Raw genomic sequence first — 17,492 nt, 5'->3', positions numbered from 1 at the left:
CATATGCTTAATACCCAGAACAATGGCTGACACATATTAAATACCCAAAAATGTTTGTTAAGTAAATGAATGGTCAATGGTAGCATTTAAACTCTCTTAAGAAACTGGTTTATAATAAATATCAATGTTAATTGCAAATTAAAGCTAAGCATCATATTTTTGGTGTCAAAGATTCTGACAGGTAGAACCTGTATAGGGGTTCTACTTCTTGGATGAGACAGATCATTTTAAATTAAGCTGAGAAAAACAAGTACTGACAAAGCAGTTCACTTTCAGTAATCTGGGTTTTCCCAAATAGTGACATTAGAGCCAGTCATTTTGAATTGGACAGTTTGAGTTCAAGAGTCTGAAATGTAGGTCAGGGCTTTGCTGACATTTCCATTTGCCTCATTGCTGAAAATCTGAAGTGATTATTGACAGACAGTGGGGAAAGAGGACATGATGCAGGCAACAAGGTAGCAGCCTGGCTCTGAAGTGGAATTATGTGCTTCAAACAAGTTGAAAGGTAAACAAACCATGATCATCCAAATGCTTAAAAACAGCTATATTTTCTATGGAAATACATGGCACAGGTTGTTTTTCTCTTTCTTTCCTTTAAAAAAATTTTTAATGTTTATTTATTTTTGAGAGAGAGAGAGAGAAAAAAAAAAACAGAGAGAGAGAGAGAGAGAGAGAGAGAACGAGCTGGAGAGGGGCAGAGAGAAAGGGAGACATAGAATCTGAAGCAGACTCCAGGCTCTGAGCTATCAGCACCAGAGCCCTACGTGGGGCTCCAACCCACGAACTGAGAGATCATGAACTGAGCTGAAGTCAGACGCTAACCAACTGAGCCACTTAGGTGACCCTCTTTCTTTCTTTTTTAATGTTTACTTATTTTTGAGAGAAAGAGAGCACACACGAGAACACGAGTGGGGGAGAGGCAGAAAGAAAGGGAGAAAGAGAATCCCCAAGCAGGCTCCTTGCTGTCAGCAAAGAACCAATGTGGGGCTCAATCCTAGATCATGACTTGAGCTGAAAGCAAGAGTCAGATACTTAACTGATTGAGCCACCCAGAGGCTCCGGTTGTTTTTTCTTGTAAGTTCTTGCGATATTTTATAGAGTGGTTACTGATGAAAGTTTATACTCAAATGTTGTCTGATACTATATCACTTTAAACAATTATTGTTGTATATATTCTATTGGGGTGAGTAGTTAACTTCTAACCAGGAACATTTTAGATTTTGTTTTGCTTATTATTTATAAAGAGAAGACCTCATATTGCTGGCAAATTATGAAAGGTGTTCCTATATTCATGGGGGTCATGGGGACCCCAGGTTTTAAGAATGTTATCAGATATTTTATGCTATATGATGAGTCATGATTTTGTTTTGCTGTCTTATATGAAAGGCTCAGGTTTTATTAAACATAAAAATAACTGAATAATGTTGGTTATTAAGTAATAATGTAAAGTAACATTTAAATAAAAATGTAAGTAACTGAGTAAATAATGCAACTAGTCATAAACTAATGGCAATATTGTTTGGAATTTATATAATGTGTGTCTTTTGAGCTGTCTACAGAGGAAAGGAATTTTATATAAATTTAATTGGTGATAGCACATATACCTTTGTCTCACTTCATCTTTCTTCATTTTGAATGCCTCTTTCTGGAACTTCTGAACTTTTTTGGCTTTTCCTAAGTTTAACTCATCAAAGACTGATATTCCTGGAACTTCTAAGGCATAGAAATCTGGCCAGGAGTGAGAGCAGAGATTTCTGATGAGAGAGACTAGATTAGAAGAAAGTGTATTTTATTAAGGGTCAAAATGTCCTAGTAAGGTAAATCATAGTGACTTTTGAAGAGACCATTCTTTTACTTTACTTTTCCATCTGTATCATACCTCCTTACATACCACTGACTTTTCTTTGCCCTGTTTCCCTCCTCCCTTCCTTTCTCCCTTCCCTTCTTTTCTTCCTTCCTTCCCTCCTCCTTTTCTTCCTATTGAAATGTTCTCATCAAAGGCAATAATAACTGTTAGGAAAAAATGTAATGCCTTTACTATGGTTATTTTATTAAAATATTATAATTTAAAACTTTCATATTTTTTCTAGAGGGCAACAAAGAGCTATTTCCTGCTTTCAGGCATGAATCAGGTCACAATTCAATGGGATGTGGTAATAGCTATTTACATATTCTTCAACTGGTGTCATGGAGGTATAGTATTTTTAGTACCTATTGCTATCTTTTATTTAAAAAAATGTTGAGTGGTTATTGTTTTCAAGGCACTATTCTAGGGTCTCTGAAGAACCAAAAATTAGATTGGGAAAAACTATATGCACATAAATATTATATGGAATGAAATAAAAGAGTCCAACCGCCCCCCTAATGGCAGAATTCCTTTCCCTAATAAACAAACCTCTAACTTATATGTGAACATTTCTATGAAGAAGCATATTATTCTGAGTTGGCGTGTTCTATCTTTGAACTGTTACAATTGTTATATGATAATCCATCAAACATTTGAATTTAATTCAACTCCACAATTTATTTGTTGACAGGCACTATGTGTCAGGCACTGGGCTAACTAAGCCTTTTATTTCTCACAACTTCGTGCAATGATATTGGCTATTATTATTCCTATCTTATAATTCACACAAACACCTGGCATTATTACAGATATAAGCATAAGCAGCTTTGAGGAATCCAGGAAGGGGATTGTCAGAAATTCAGGCATAATAGCCTTGACATCTGAGAGTTTTTACTGGGGACTTGGTGTCCTGGGCAGGTGGTAGAAATTCATTAACTGGGAGACAAGCAACACTAAGGTAGGGTTCTAGACCTGGAAGGAAGCTTTGCAAACCATGCAAATTACTCAGAATAGTGACAAAAGCAACAATGTCTTCTGTAGGTTGGAACACAACTATATTGGTAGTTATACCAATATATTGATATATACCTCTATAGATTGATATAGAGGTAGCCCTGTCATCAGAACTAGAACCCCTCCAGCAGGATATCAGACACTGCCAGAATCAGGCCAACCACTATCCAAGATTTAGGATATTGAAATATGCAAACAATAAGTAGGACTTCTGTTGATACATTCAAGTAATTAATAGAGTGCAGAGAAATGTTAGGCTCCTCTGACATGGCATTAGAGACCCTAGAGCTGTCCATTAGATATTATTTTATATATTTTGTTCAATCTATGAATAGTTTTAATATCATCCAGACTACATTTTTTCCAAATTTTCTATTAACATGGTATGTTCCCCTTTTCAATAGCTCTGCTGAAATAATAATAAAGTTTAACATTCCTCTGACCAATCTACTAACCCCATTAAAAAGAGAAATTAACATATGACTTATTCTTACATAATCTATGTTGACTCTCACTGATTACAGATTTTTTTTTTTTAGGTACTGAAAAATCATGGACTTACTAATTCATTCCTGAATGTAGCAAAGCTCGGTGGTCCAAAGTTTCTGGGGTTCTTCTTTATTCTGTTTTTGAAAACCAACATTTGTCCAAATCCGAAGTCTTCTGACATTTTTTATATTTTCTGTGTATTCTCAAACACTACTCACAGCAATTTCATGATAGTATTCACATATTTTTTTCAGGTGCTGGAGATGTAGTTTGTCTAAACCTGAATTGTTGACCTTATTTAAAGTAGTCAGATGTTTCCTTAAAACTTCCTTTTCTTATCTTTGGCTTCAATTTCCCATTAATAATGATGGAATTATTTTTATCACTATTTTTAATATTTAAATACTTCCAATTTATACCTAAATGTTCATTATGTAAATGGAAATATTCAATTACATTTATATTATGCAAGTTAATTCTTTAAGCATTGTAGTCCATAGCTAAGGACCTTTTAAAATCAAATAATTACCTTGATAAGATTGGTAAGATTCTAGGATGTTTTAATGCAAGTATTTCCACAAAAAGACAATAATAAATTTTCCTTGATGTGAGTTTAATTTAACTGATACTGCATTGCACTGTCATTTGAGTTTATGAAAATGACTTTTAATTATTGCTTGGGGTTATAAAAGTAATACATTCACTATATAATTTTTAAAACACAGAAATATGCAAGTAAAAATGAAAAAAGTAGACTAACACACACAGATTATCATTGTTAAAATCTTAGTGTATTTCTCCTCATTTACTCTATTTACTTCTGGTACTAAACCTATTATTAAGTGTGTTGTTTTGCAAGTTGCTTTTTACCAAAATACATTCTGGACATTTTCCTATATTATTCCTATATATTAAATTAATGATGAATTTTAAGTGGTTATCAAGCAATAGATTTTTGTCATTATAAGAGTATGGTTTTACTCATTAAACTCAAAATTTTGTGATAAAAGTAGCCGTTATCTACAGAAGAATGACAGATTGATGGAGTGCCTAGAGAATGGGGTTTGGATTCTGCAATGCCAGGTGTTATTTCTAATCTTACCTTTGAAAAATGGCATAGCCTCATAATGTGTCAGTTCTCTACTTTAAATAAGGAGAGCTAATTTTATTTGCTCTTTAGACAGAGTTGCTTAAAGGCAGACTCCAGTTTTGTATCCTGTTACTGAGCGTCCACAGAAGCCTGCTAAAAGTACATTACAATAAACTAATCAATGGAAAGATACAGTTGGTCCTAAACTTTTTTCCAATGGAAATCATTTAATTAATAGGAAAAGAATAAAATTTAAATGCAACAGCATATTCATCTGAATCTCTTGCTTTAATGTTTTACATGGAATTTTTTATTTTATCTATTTGTTTCCAGGAATTACAAATATAAACTGCTCTGGCCACATGTGGGTAGAACCAGCCACAGTTTTTAAGATGGGTATGAATGTCTCTATATATTGCCAAGCAGAAATTAAGAACTGCCAACCAAAGAAATTTTATTTTTATAAAAACGGCATCAAAGAAAGATTTCGAATCACAAGAATTAATAAAACAACAGCTCGGCTTTGGTATAACAACTTTCTGGAGCCACATGCCTCTATGTACTGCACTGCTGAATGTCCTGGATATTTTCAAGAGACACTGATATGTGGAAAAGACATTTCTTCTGGATGTAAGTGTTGGGGTGCATTCAAAATTCAAATGAAAGCTAATCTAGCAATTAACTAGTCTAAAATCTTGTCTAAAAATAGAGGCTAATTAATATAGTTTACTTCTTGTACTAGTTTAATATAAGAATTGCAAACTGAAATGTTTCCGGGGGCCAGGTTAGTGAAATAAAGGAGTTAGGGAGGCTGGTGAGATCCATGCAGAGAGAAAAGCACATAGAGGTCTACTGGGGAATAGCCACTGCCCAACTCCATCATTTATAAGGATCTGGTTTTCCTAAATCTTTTTTTTTTTTTAATGTCTATTTATTTTTGAGAGAGACAGACAGACCATGATCAGGGAAGGGGCAGAGAGAGAGGGAGACACAGAATTTGAGGCAGGCTCCAGGCTCTGAACTGTCAGCACAGAGCCTGATGTGGGGCTCGAACTCACAAATGGCGAGATCATGACCTGAGCTGAAATAGGACCCTTACCCTACTGAACCACCCAGGTGCCCCTGAATCTTTGACTCTTTAAGGGAAGACAGACATGTGAATCTTCAGTGTGAACTCTACACTTCTACAGCACGTCTACACTTCTACTCTACACTTCTACACTCCACAGCAACTTTCAATGTTGCTGATGTATTCAAAAAACAAATTTTCAACCCCAGCCTGTCCAAACACAGCATACATGAGGGGCAGCATCCTCAGATTTTTAAGTATTGTTCTTTTCATCTGCTTTACACTTATGTTTTTTGTTATTTGCTTTCCAAAATAATAGCATCAACCTTGAAGCAGATTCCATAAAAAAATTCTGAGACTAAGATTTACAAAACAAAAGCAGTTGCAAAACTAGCTTTGTGTGCTTGCTATACTTTCCAGCTGTGTGACCTTGGGCAAGTTAACCAGTCTGAGCCTTGATTCCATGTCTGTAAAATAAGGCTAATTATTCTGGCTGTGGTAAGCACCAGATTTTAATAAACTACTTAAAAGCATGTTATACATTTTAAAGTGCAACACCATTGTGCAGTGTGGAGTCTTTGTCATGCTCCCTTCCCCACACTTTTGAGAATCAAATCTGAGTTCTTATTTTTCCTCATCTCCAGATTTTAACTTGCAAGAGCAAGACCACCTGGTGTTCACGACTTGCACCTAGAGTGGACAGCTAGGATACAAGAGGCTTCCTTGTTCTGAATAAGGCCATTGTCCTACTTAACTCTGGGCACCTGATCTTGCACGATTTTCAAAAGAAAGAAGAGCTATGGAAGGTAGTAGAGGTGAACTGAGGAAGGAAAATACTAAGTTTTGGGGTCAAACAATAAAGCTAGCAAACTCACACCTTAAACTGATAACACACTAAACATGCCCTGAATTATGGGAATTGAAGCCACAGGCAGACATCTTATCTGATATATGTGGGCACCTTAGCTTGTCCACATCCTCAGGAAACATAAACAACACTTAATGCTTAAATATTTTACTATTTATCCTTTGGGGGTGTTGGTGGGGTGTTGAGAGAAGATACAATTTCTTTGGAGGGCAAATAAGCAATTTTCACAGTGATGGGGAAAGGTTAGCTTTTAATTTGAGCCAGAGGAAGAAAGGAGACAAAAGAAGTGTGGCTTCCTTCCATGGGTTCCAGTTTGGGTGACATATTACCCCCAACAGCTCTGCCCCCAAACACAACCACCAGGCCATATTTAGGGCCAGGGAATGGCCTGTGCCCCCTTCTAGGACAACATCATAGAAGAATTTAGATTCTCTGCTGCTGGCTGCTTAAAAAGAACATCACTCTTTCCATTTATTTACTTTGTGAGTTGTAACTTCTTACACAGACCTCTGGTTATGAGTGTGAAATTGTAACTGCCAGGTAAGAATTTACTCTAACTCTTAGACCCAAGAACCCCTGGATTCTTGAGCTCTGCATTCTTAGCAAACAAAACTTCCTATTTAAGTAGGTCAAAAAAGGTTTCTGAGGGTTTCTGTGGTACTCTAGAAATTATATTGCTTTCACTGGGTTACTTTGATCACAGAGTATTTGTCCTGTGAGCTTTACTATGTTAACTTACCATCACTATTTTGAACAAAATGATTACATGTATTTTTTAGACTAGAAACAAGTCATAAAAGAGAGAGAAAATAAATGAGTCAGTGCTTTTCCTGGAAAGAAATCCAAATATATTTAAAAGCTTCTGTACTTTAATATGTAATTTGGGAAATACAAATATTATCACAATTTCTATTTTTAGGCATAATTTTAAACACTTTCTAGAATTCATCTATGATTAAATGCACACATATCACGGGAAGTTTATCAGATTCACACCAATCATGAGATAAAATACTGTAAGATGTCTTTATTCGTTTAAAAATACCACATTAAAAAAACATACATGGAACAGTCTGTTTCTACTTAATCATTTATTTAAAAGTTTAAATGTCTTGGACTTCCTTCAATTTTAACCATCTTTTTTTTTTTAGATTATTTATATAGTGAGAGAGAGAACAAACAGGGAAGGGGTAGATAGGAAGAGAGAGAGAGAGGGATAGAGAGAATCCCAAGCAAGCTCTGTGCTGTCAGCACAGAGCCCTATCAGAGTGGAGCCCGACTCGGGGTTTGATCTCACAAACCATAAGGTCATGACCTGAGCCAAAATCAAGAGCGCCCCAAATTTTAACCATCTTTGATCTCTACTTATTGAGATGAAAGCAGAGTTCTTATCCAACAAAAGTTCCTAAATATTTGTCTTTAACGTTGCTATCTAGTATCATTATTACAGGCACAATTAGGCTGACCTGTGCTCTCCTTGGGTAAGGAATTACAGAGTGATCTTTGCCAGAAGCATTGTGCCTCTGTTCACTGTAAATTCTTCTCATTATCATTTTATTAATCAAGCCAATCAAATTATGAGATAGCTTTACTGAGTGGTTGCTCTGCGCCAAAAATGTGTTAAATGGTAGAAATTCAAAGAAAAGGGACTCTGCCTTTAAGAACCTCTCAGTAGAAAATGATCGTTGGCTAGACTCTGAATTCATGAGAAATCCGGCCTGTGATTAATAAGTGCTCCAATAATAGGGGAGGGATGGGATTACTAGGAAAAAGCAAAAACATAAGCCTCATACTTACATGAGGGGGTTTTTACCCTTGACATTGGATAAAGGGGCAATGAGATTAATAATAACCCCATCTTCTTCTCATAACCATAATCATACTCCCATCTTTACATAGCTTCATATTAACAAATATTCTGTTTATTTGCATATGTGTATATAATCTAGTTGATATTTTGCAAAGTTAATTAACCACTAGACATTTACAAACCTGAGCACTCACTTCATATAGAATGCTGTGGAATAACAACCCAAAAGATTGACCGTTGTTTTTTATGATGGCCAAATCAATGATACTCTCTGGCTCATGTCTCAGGGGGAAAAATAACTTCAGCATAAATCACTGTAATCAGTGCAGGACCACAACTCAATCCATGTCCAAAATGACTTAAATTTACCCCCTTTATGACTCAAATAAAAAAATTTGTTTTCCCCTACTTGGAGTCCAGTTTGTCCCCATTGTAATTCAATGCTACAACTCACCAAAATGTTCTAAAGAACTTTAGTATGTTCTTACTGCTTGAAATAGTTTTTTAATTGTAAAATCAAATTGCATACAATGTAGAAAGTTTTTAAAAATTTAGACCAGCACAAAGGAAATACCCATCATCTCTATAATCCCATAATTTCACTACTAGCAATCCCTCTTTAATAATTTGAAATAGATCTTTCAAGCTTCAGTCTGTCTCTTCCCATCTCTCCCCCTCTCTCTCCTCCTCTGTCTCCTTCTCCCAACCCCTCTCTCTCTGTCTATGCCTTTATGTCTCTCTCACTACAGTGTTTCATAGCCTGCATTTTTCACTTTATCATATGGCCAGAATTTACTTAAACATATTTCTAGTGCTTTCCGGAGGCCAGATATTTAAACTATCTTCTACAACTTTGTTTTTGGATGTATTTTAGGAGTTTATTATAGTTTATTTAACCCTATTTTGGGGTATTAGGTTGTCTCCAACTTATTCATTATTATAAACAATACTTTAAGAGGCACACACTTTTGGCCAAATATTTTTGTGTATCTTTGAACATTTCATTAAGGATGCATGCCTAGATGTAAAATTGCTGGGTTGCAAGATATTGCTCTTGCTTTTAAAGATAGTAATATGTAAAGTGCTCTCCATAAAGGTTGTACCAGTTTGTACTCCCACCAACAGGAGTGTTAGAGGATTTCCCTGAAGTCCATTCCAACACTGTGGATTACCATTTTTTCAAAATCCTTGCCAATTTTATAGGTCTAAATGATATCTATTATTGTTTCAATTTGTAATGAGGAAAACTTTTTCATATATTTATTTTTTGATTTTACAAGTAATATTCTTAGTAGATGATGTGCAGGTGAAGTGTAAGTATATATTTGTATGTAAGATAAATATTTGGCTATAACTTCAGGTTCATAGATGTCCATATTTTTATTCTTCCTGAGCCCCCATTCTTCCATTTTTCTTGTCATTTGCTGAGTAGTCAAGTTTTGCAAGCAGTATTGTGAGTGTAGAGACAAGCCGAGAGAGCCACACCTGAAAAGTGACTACATGATAAACACTCCATATTTCCATACTTCTTTTTTTGATCTTGACCTTGGTCATTTATTGGATGATGTAACTGAAAATTGCAGATGTCATTCTATAGTTGTTGGGGTTTCATAGACTTCAGAGACCATTAGGGCTCCAATAATGTCATTGGAATTCTCATCTTTTCCTATCTCTTCATGGGTTTTTTCCCCCGTGTTGTCTTAATTCTTTTTTTTTTTTTAAGATTGTTTTTCTCCTAATTTTTATTTATTTTTGAGAGGGAGGGAGGCAGGGAGAGAGAGAAAGAGAGAGAGAGAGAGAGAGAGAGAGAGAGAGAGAGAGAGAGAGAGAGAATCCTAAGCAGGCCCTGTGCTGTCAGTGCAGAGCCTGATGCAGGGGTTTGAATTCACAAACTGTGAGATCAAGAGCCTGTCACTTAACTGACTGAGCCTCCCAGACACCCCTATGTTGTCTTCATTCTTAAATCCAAGATGGCCACCAGCAGCTCATGGCTCACATGTTACTCAGAGACAGCAATTTCTAGGGGTAAGAAAATACCTCTTACAATGGCTCTCCAAAAAGCCCCTTGGAGAATGCTGATTGGTTCATCTTAAATCATGTGTTCATTCCAAAGGGAAATACTCTTTAGTCAGCCTAGGTCAAGGATACACTTGTAGGTAAAGCCTAGTGAGTAACAGCCCTTGAGGCAGGAGTGGAGTGGGGATGAAGTTGGGAGTGAGCAAGATTTCAGTTCTCAAAAGGTAAAGAAGCTAACAGATAAAAACTAAACAATGTTCTCCATATTATGGTCACTTAGAAAAAGAGCTAAAGGGGATGCAGGGAGGGAGAAAGAGAATGTTGAAATAGAATTCTGTGAATACCAAAAAAATTTTAATTATTTTAGAGAAAGAGCACATGAGTGGGTGAGATGGGCAGAGGGAGACAGAATCTTTTTTTTTTAAGTGTTTATTTATTTTTGATAGAGAGAGATACAGAGTGTGAGTGGGGGAGGGGCAGAGAGAGAGGGAGACACAGATTTGGAAGCAGGATCCAGGCTCTGAACTGTCAGCACAGAGCCTGATATGGGTCTTAAATACATGAACTGCAAGATCATGACCTGAGCCAAAGTCAGATGCTTAACCCACTGAGCCACCCAGGCATTCCAGGAGAGAGACAGAAACTTAAGCAGCCTCCAGATTCAGCACTCAGCACAGAGCCTGACGTAGTACTTGATTCCACAACCCTGGGATCATGACCTGAACCGAAATCAATAGACAGACACTCAATGGACTGAGCCACCCAGGAGCCCCCCAAAAAACGTTTAGTCATTTTTTATTGTGGTAAAATATACATAATATGAAATATATTTTTTTAACTATTCTTAAGTGTATAGTTCTGAGGCATGAAGTACATTCACACTGTTCTGCAATCACCATCATTTTCCGTCACTACCATTCATTTCCAGAACTATTTTCATCTTGCAAAACTGAAACTCTGTGCCCATTAAGCAACTCTCATTTTCCCCATCCCCCACCCTGGCAACCATCATTCTACTTCCATCCATGTTGTAGCATGTATCAGAGTTCCCTTCCTTTTTGAGGCTGAGTAATAGTCCATTGTATGTATAAACACTAAACTTTTAAAGTGAGTAGTGGAATAGGTGCCAGAAGAGGAAACAGTCTGATGGGGTGAAAGAAAAAACACTTTTTTGGGATCCTTTCACAAGAGCCAAAGGCAAAGGTTTCAAGGGGAAAGGGACCAAAACAGCAAATGCTGCAGAAGTCAAGTTCAATGGTGATTGCACAGATATTTCAGAATTTGTTAATTAGAAAGTCATTAATGACCTTCACAACAGTGGTTTTGGTGGAATTGTGGGTCTGAATCTTGATTGTCTGGGGTTCGAGAGCAAATGGGAGATGAAGTAAAAGACCAGTAGAATATAGGACCCTTAGTTTAGCTGTTAAAAAAAGGAGATAGTGGTAGCTGAGGAGAGAGAATTTGAGGAGTTATTATTTTTTTTTTTTTTTGATAGGAGAAACTTGATCATATTAGTATCCCCAGAAGAGTGGAGAATATAGTACACAAAGGAGAGTAGCAATGTTTGATGGCAAAGTAGGATGTTAGGTGAGGTGGTAGGGATGGAATGAGGGAAGTATTGAATGCCAGTTGGGCTGGTTTCTTAAATAAAATGGGAAGTTTATCAGCTAGCTACTTTATAAAGAACTTTATGTTTGTATGGTTGTTCCTAAGTGATACATTTTGTTGCAGATCCACCAGATGTTCCTGACAAGGTAACCTGTGTCATTTATGAATATTCAGGCAACATGACTTGTACCTGGAATTCTGGGAAGCCCACCTACATAGACACAATGTATGTGGTGTATGTGAAGAGGTAGGTTCCTTCAACAGTTTAACATGAGCAATTCCATTCCATTCCAATGTTCTGCCTCCAGCAGGGATCCAAAAAATGAGCCTTAAGCATTAAATGTATGCTGATTATCCCCAATTCCCTAATTATCATCAGTGAAGCTACCTGAACCCTTTTTGGGCCATTAACATTTTCACTCTGTGGGACAATGCGTTCTATAATCTTTCTGCCCTTTAATTCATTGGTACGTACCTGGGGTCAGGGACCTGATGCTGATATAGCACAGAATAATTTTAAAAGGATCTTTGCTTCAACCCCAGCTCTATCCTCATTCTAGGGTTTAGGCAACTTGCTCAACCTCTCCAAATTGCCTTTCTTTATCTTTAAAATGGATCTAAAAAATAGAGCCTAATGCACAGGTTTATTCTAATTATTTAAGTGGAATTTGGCTCTTAAAGCGTGCAGCACAGAGCCAGGTCCACCTTTAGCACTAAATTCATGGACGCTACTAGTTATTAATAATGATCCCCAAATCTTAAATTTGGTGCCTGTACAGGCCAACCCTCTTTTCTGGTTTGCCCGAGACTAAGGGAGTCTCCAGGACATGGGACTTTGAGTTTTAAAACTGAAGTAATAACTGAGTGAAAGTGCTTATTTTCTATCTGCAGTCCAGGAGGGCTTTGAGGAAATGCTCTTGTTACATGCTTAACAATAGCCAGATTTCGGGAGCCAAGGTGACCATGCAGCCAAACCTCTTAAGTTTTTATGCTTAAAGATAAATTGTTGATCATAAAAGTTGTACTACTTTGTACTAAATTAAATTTGAATGCTTATTCAGAAATTGCAAAATAGGAAAAGGTTGATATGAAAAAATCCCTTTCCCCTCCCCAATGTACACAGCTGAAATCTTTCTTTGTTACATTTAAACTATATCCATGTATGCTAGTCTGTTTTTGAATACTCTGCGATTGTTAAAGATGAAAATGAAATTAATTTTTAAAAAGGTATGGGCAAACAGGGTTAAGTTAGTCACCCATCATGTTTCCCATTTTATTCTTTTTTTTAAAGAATGCCTTCAGTGGTGTATTTGAAGTAAACTTTTTTTTTGTCTGTTTGTAACTCTCAAAAAAACTACTTATTTTTTAAAAAGCATTTATTGGGGGAGCGCCTGGGTGGCTCAGTCAGTTAAGCGTCCAACTTCAGCTCAGGTCATGATCTCATGGTTCACAAGTTTGAGCCCCGCATCAGGCTCTGTGCTGACAACTCAGAGCCTAGAGCCTTCTTCAGATTCTGTCTCTCTCTCTCTCTCTGCCCCTCCCCTGCTTGTGCTCTCTCTCTCTCTCTTAAGAACAAACATTAAAATTTTTTTAAAAAAATAAAATAAAAAGCATTTATGGGACCTTTACTATTTGCTAAGTACTGGGTCAAAACTTTACATGTGCTACTTCATTTAGTATCTTACACAACCTTGTGAGGTAAATATGATTATTTTTCCAGTTTTTGTAGACAAAGTAACTGAGCCTCAGTGGGGTTAGGCAATGCGTCCAGAGCCACACAGCTCCAGAGAGGGAGAGGTGGGATTTGAACTTGGGCTGCCTTGACTACCACTGCTGAAGTGGTGTCGGAACCAGATCACAGGGCATATTTGAGAGATGATAACCAGGTCTCATCACAATAGAACAGAATAATCTTCCAATCTTCTCTCTCTCCACGTGTAACATACTCAGAATAATTTTAATTAAGTAAAACATAAAAAGCAGCATTTCTTCATTCAAGAAATTCTGTGTAAAAACCAGGCAGATTTTACGAATACATTGCTAAGTCTGGAATAATGGGCTCCATGCCACAGGCAAGACACTCACACCTGTCATTCTGAGCAGGGGTTAGACAGAGGCAATGTATCAAAAGGATGATGGAAACACTGAGCCACCTTATTTAAGCATAAGCATTCTATGATTTTAGTATATTCACAGAGTTATGCGACCATCACCACAATTTCAGAACATTTTCTTATGCCAAAAGGAAACCGCGTATCCATTAGCAGTCACTCTATTTCCCTCAACTTTCCCATCCCGAGGGATCCTCTGGGGATTTGCCTACTTTGGACACTTCATATAAAAGGAGTCATACAATACATGGTCCTTCCATGACTGGCTCTTCCACTTAGCATAAACCTTTCAACATTCATCCGTGGTGTAGCATGTATAAGCACTTCATTCCTTTTTAGGACCAAATAATGTTCCGTATATGAATATATCACATTGACTTTATCCATTCATTGGTTGATGGACATTTGGGTTATTCCTGCTTTTTGGTTATTATGAGTAATGCTTCCATGATATTCATGTACAAGATTGTGTGTAGACCTAAGTTTTCATTTCTCTTGAGCATACACTTAGGAATAGAATTGAGAGGTCATATGTTAACTCTGTTTAACCTTTTGAGGAACTGCATACTATTTTCTAAAACAACTGCACTATTTTACATTCACTCTGGGAGTGTATGAGGGTTCCAATTTCTCCACATTCTTGTCAACCCTTATTATTTTTGTATTGCTTATTGCCAACCTAGTGGATATGGCTTAATTCATTTAAGTCCCACTTACTTGCCCTCTCAGGTTCTTGACAATAAAATTGCATTGTAAATTTGGAACAGGCATACCACAATTTGAGAAGATCTATTTGTTGAAAAAAACTTGCCAACCACCACCTAATTTCCTAGTTAGTCTCATAAAAATGTTCTCCAAATATTTTGATTATTATAGATTTCTTTTAAAATCTATTAATACATTCAGTGATATATATTGAAATTATTTACACATGGCTTTTTCTGAGAAACACATCTACCTTACAAAGTGAGAAATACCTAGTAATTATGAGTATTGAGATTGTTCTCAATACTCAAGTCGCCATGAAAATATTAAAAATAGATTTATTAAAGATCATGCTTTTAGAGCTATCCACTGGAAAGAACAGGGGCTTTCGAGTTTTACTTTTGATTTCCAGTTCTAAGATTTATCAGTTAGGTGTCTTTTATGATGCAAATATCAGAAAATCTAACTGCAGTGACTTAAACATATGGGGCTTTATTTATATCAAGCCATAGTGGTAGGTATGACAGAGTTGGCATGATTACTTCAATGATATCCCAAAGGCTTTTTCCAACTTTTTCCTCTATAAGTTTTAATGTGTAGGCTTTACTCTCAGAAGCTGCACCCCTAGGCTTCACATCCAAATCCCAGGCAGGAAAAGTGGTGAAGGAAAAAGAACGTCTCCACCTATAGACTTCCACTTGGATCTCATTGGCCAGGACTGAGTTACATGTCTACTTTATCTGGATGGGAACCTAGGAGAAAGACATTGTTGATAGAATTTAGTACTGTCATCTAACAATATCTGCCATAATTGCTAGCTGTGTGATCTTAGAAAAGTTATTTAGCTTGGCTGAGCCTTACTTTCCTGTGAAATGAGGATAAGCAATACTATACTGGGTGTTACAAAATTTATAAGAACACAAACTATAAAAAAAGACTTGCAAAAAGGAAGCACTTAGAAACAACAAAAAGGCAGAGTATTAAGGTGACACTCAAGGCTGACATACTAGTCTTGTTTGATTTGTTTTAAAATTAAAACCTGACTTATTTGGGTGAGGAGACTAATTAATATAAGTCCATTAAGAAATGGTCATTGGTGGGGTAGGGGCTGGGCACTGGTTGGCTCAGTCAGTTAAGCATCTGTCTCAGGTCATGATCTCACGGTTTGTGAGTTTGAGCCCCACATTAGGCTCCATGCTGTCAGCATGGAGTCTGCTTGAGATTCTCTCTCTGCCCCTCCCCTGCTTGCTCCCTCTTTCTCTCAAAGTAAATAAATAAACTTAAAAAAAAAGATCATTGGGGTGCCTGGGTGTCTCAGTCAGTTAAGTGTCTGACTTGATTCCAGCTCAGGTCATGATTTCATGGTTTGTGAGATTGAGCCGGGCTCTGCGCTGACAATGTGGAGCCTGCTTGGGATTCTCTCTTTCTCCCTCTCTGCCTCTACCCTACTTGCACTTGCACACACTCATGGGCTTTCTCTCTCTCTCTCTCTCTCTCTCAAAATAAATAAACTTAAAAAATGATCATTTACAAGGTATTATAAACAATAATTTTACTCATTTTCAGGTAACAGTCATTTTAGACAGATGAATATCTAGAAAAAAGCTGTTAAATGTGCTCTGAAAGACTAATTTTTTAGCTCTTGTGCATGTGTCAGTAGGAAACTCACTCATTCATTCAAACTAGAAATGTAATCTCAAAATGGGCAAGAATTTTTGCTTATTTTGTTCACTGCTATATCACTTGAGTCTAGAATGGGGCCTGGCGCATTGTAACTGCTCAGGTGATAGTCACTGAGTGGTTATTCTGATATGTAGACATAGACATTTCCTGCATTCTCCCATCACAGTCAAGTTAAATAATACTAATACAAAGTCTTATATTTTAGAAAAACTTTTTTCGCCTTTTCTGAAATCCAACAATAAATTACAGCCAAACGCAGACAAACCTAACCCAAATTCTGAATTGGCTGAGTCTAGATTAATAGAATTGTTTCATAGTTTAAAAAGAACATAAAAATGTGAAGGATTAGCATAAAAATGAATGTTCTCCTCTAGCAAAATCAAAGAATGAGCTCCTATAAGCACAAACAGGAAAAGGAAATAAACATTTATCCTATCTCACAATTAAAAACACACCAATGAGTTGAAAAAAAAATACAGAAGAGAAAGTTAATTTTTCTATCAAAACTGCCTTCCCCCTAGCCCCCAGGAAAAAGTTGACTTATAATCAGTTTGTGATTGAGGTAGTTTAAAAAGGTTATACTAGATCCTGGGTTCTTAGGGTATTTTCCATTTTGGCAGGTAGGTAGAGATCAGCATTTGCAAGGTTTCACTTCCAACTCATGTGGTTCTGTATTCCAGTAAGACCACATTTACAGAAGAGGCATTTCACTTCAGCCCACGGACTTGTTCCACTAGTGGCAGAAAGGTGACATTCCCTGTATGGCAGCCTAGGGGCCATCGGGCTTCCATTCACATACCCTCCTGTGCTGTGGTTTGCTGTTTATCAATAAGTGGCGGTAGGAAAAACCAAAAAAGAAGAAACTCTGGTAATAAACATCTACCTACTATTGTCTATTGCCCTCAACAGCTTCATGTAAATATGTTCTTTATCTTGGAAACTCTTGCAGTGTCCTTGCAATGTCTTCTACTCAATAAATACTTGTTGAATGAAAAAGAATTCATCATGGCCCCTCATTTTATTCCATTCAAGTCAATCTAGCAAAGATTTATTTAGCATTTTGCTTCTTCTTGTTACTATGTTAAACTCTAGAGAGTTTTTGTAGATAGGCACCATCTCTGTGCATGACAAGCTCATGATCTCACTAGAATAACACAAATGATGGAATTTTCAGGCACTATGA

General features: G+C 36.7%; 1 protein-coding gene across 1 annotated transcript in view; it reads left to right on the top strand.

The window, feature by feature from the left end:
* The first annotated feature begins 391 nt into the window (after positions 1–391).
* IL23R (interleukin 23 receptor) overlaps positions 392–17,492 on the top strand; it is a 61,889-nt gene continuing 44,788 nt past the window's right edge. Inside the window, exons 1-4 of the mRNA XM_060626226.3 lie at positions 392–505; positions 2,091–2,193; positions 4,773–5,069; positions 11,934–12,057. Of these exons, the coding sequence (XP_060482209.3) occupies positions 2,124–2,193; positions 4,773–5,069; positions 11,934–12,057 (491 nt within the window). The 5' untranslated portion in view covers positions 392–505; positions 2,091–2,123. The remainder of the gene's footprint in view (positions 506–2,090; positions 2,194–4,772; positions 5,070–11,933; positions 12,058–17,492) is intronic.

Source organism: Panthera onca, chromosome C1, assembly GCF_046562875.1.
Source record: "Panthera onca isolate mPanOnc1 chromosome C1, mPanOnc1 haplotype 2, whole genome shotgun sequence".
In the NCBI taxonomy this organism is placed as follows: Eukaryota; Metazoa; Chordata; class Mammalia; order Carnivora; family Felidae; genus Panthera; species Panthera onca.
This window is presented reverse-complemented; position numbering and strand designations above follow the sequence as displayed.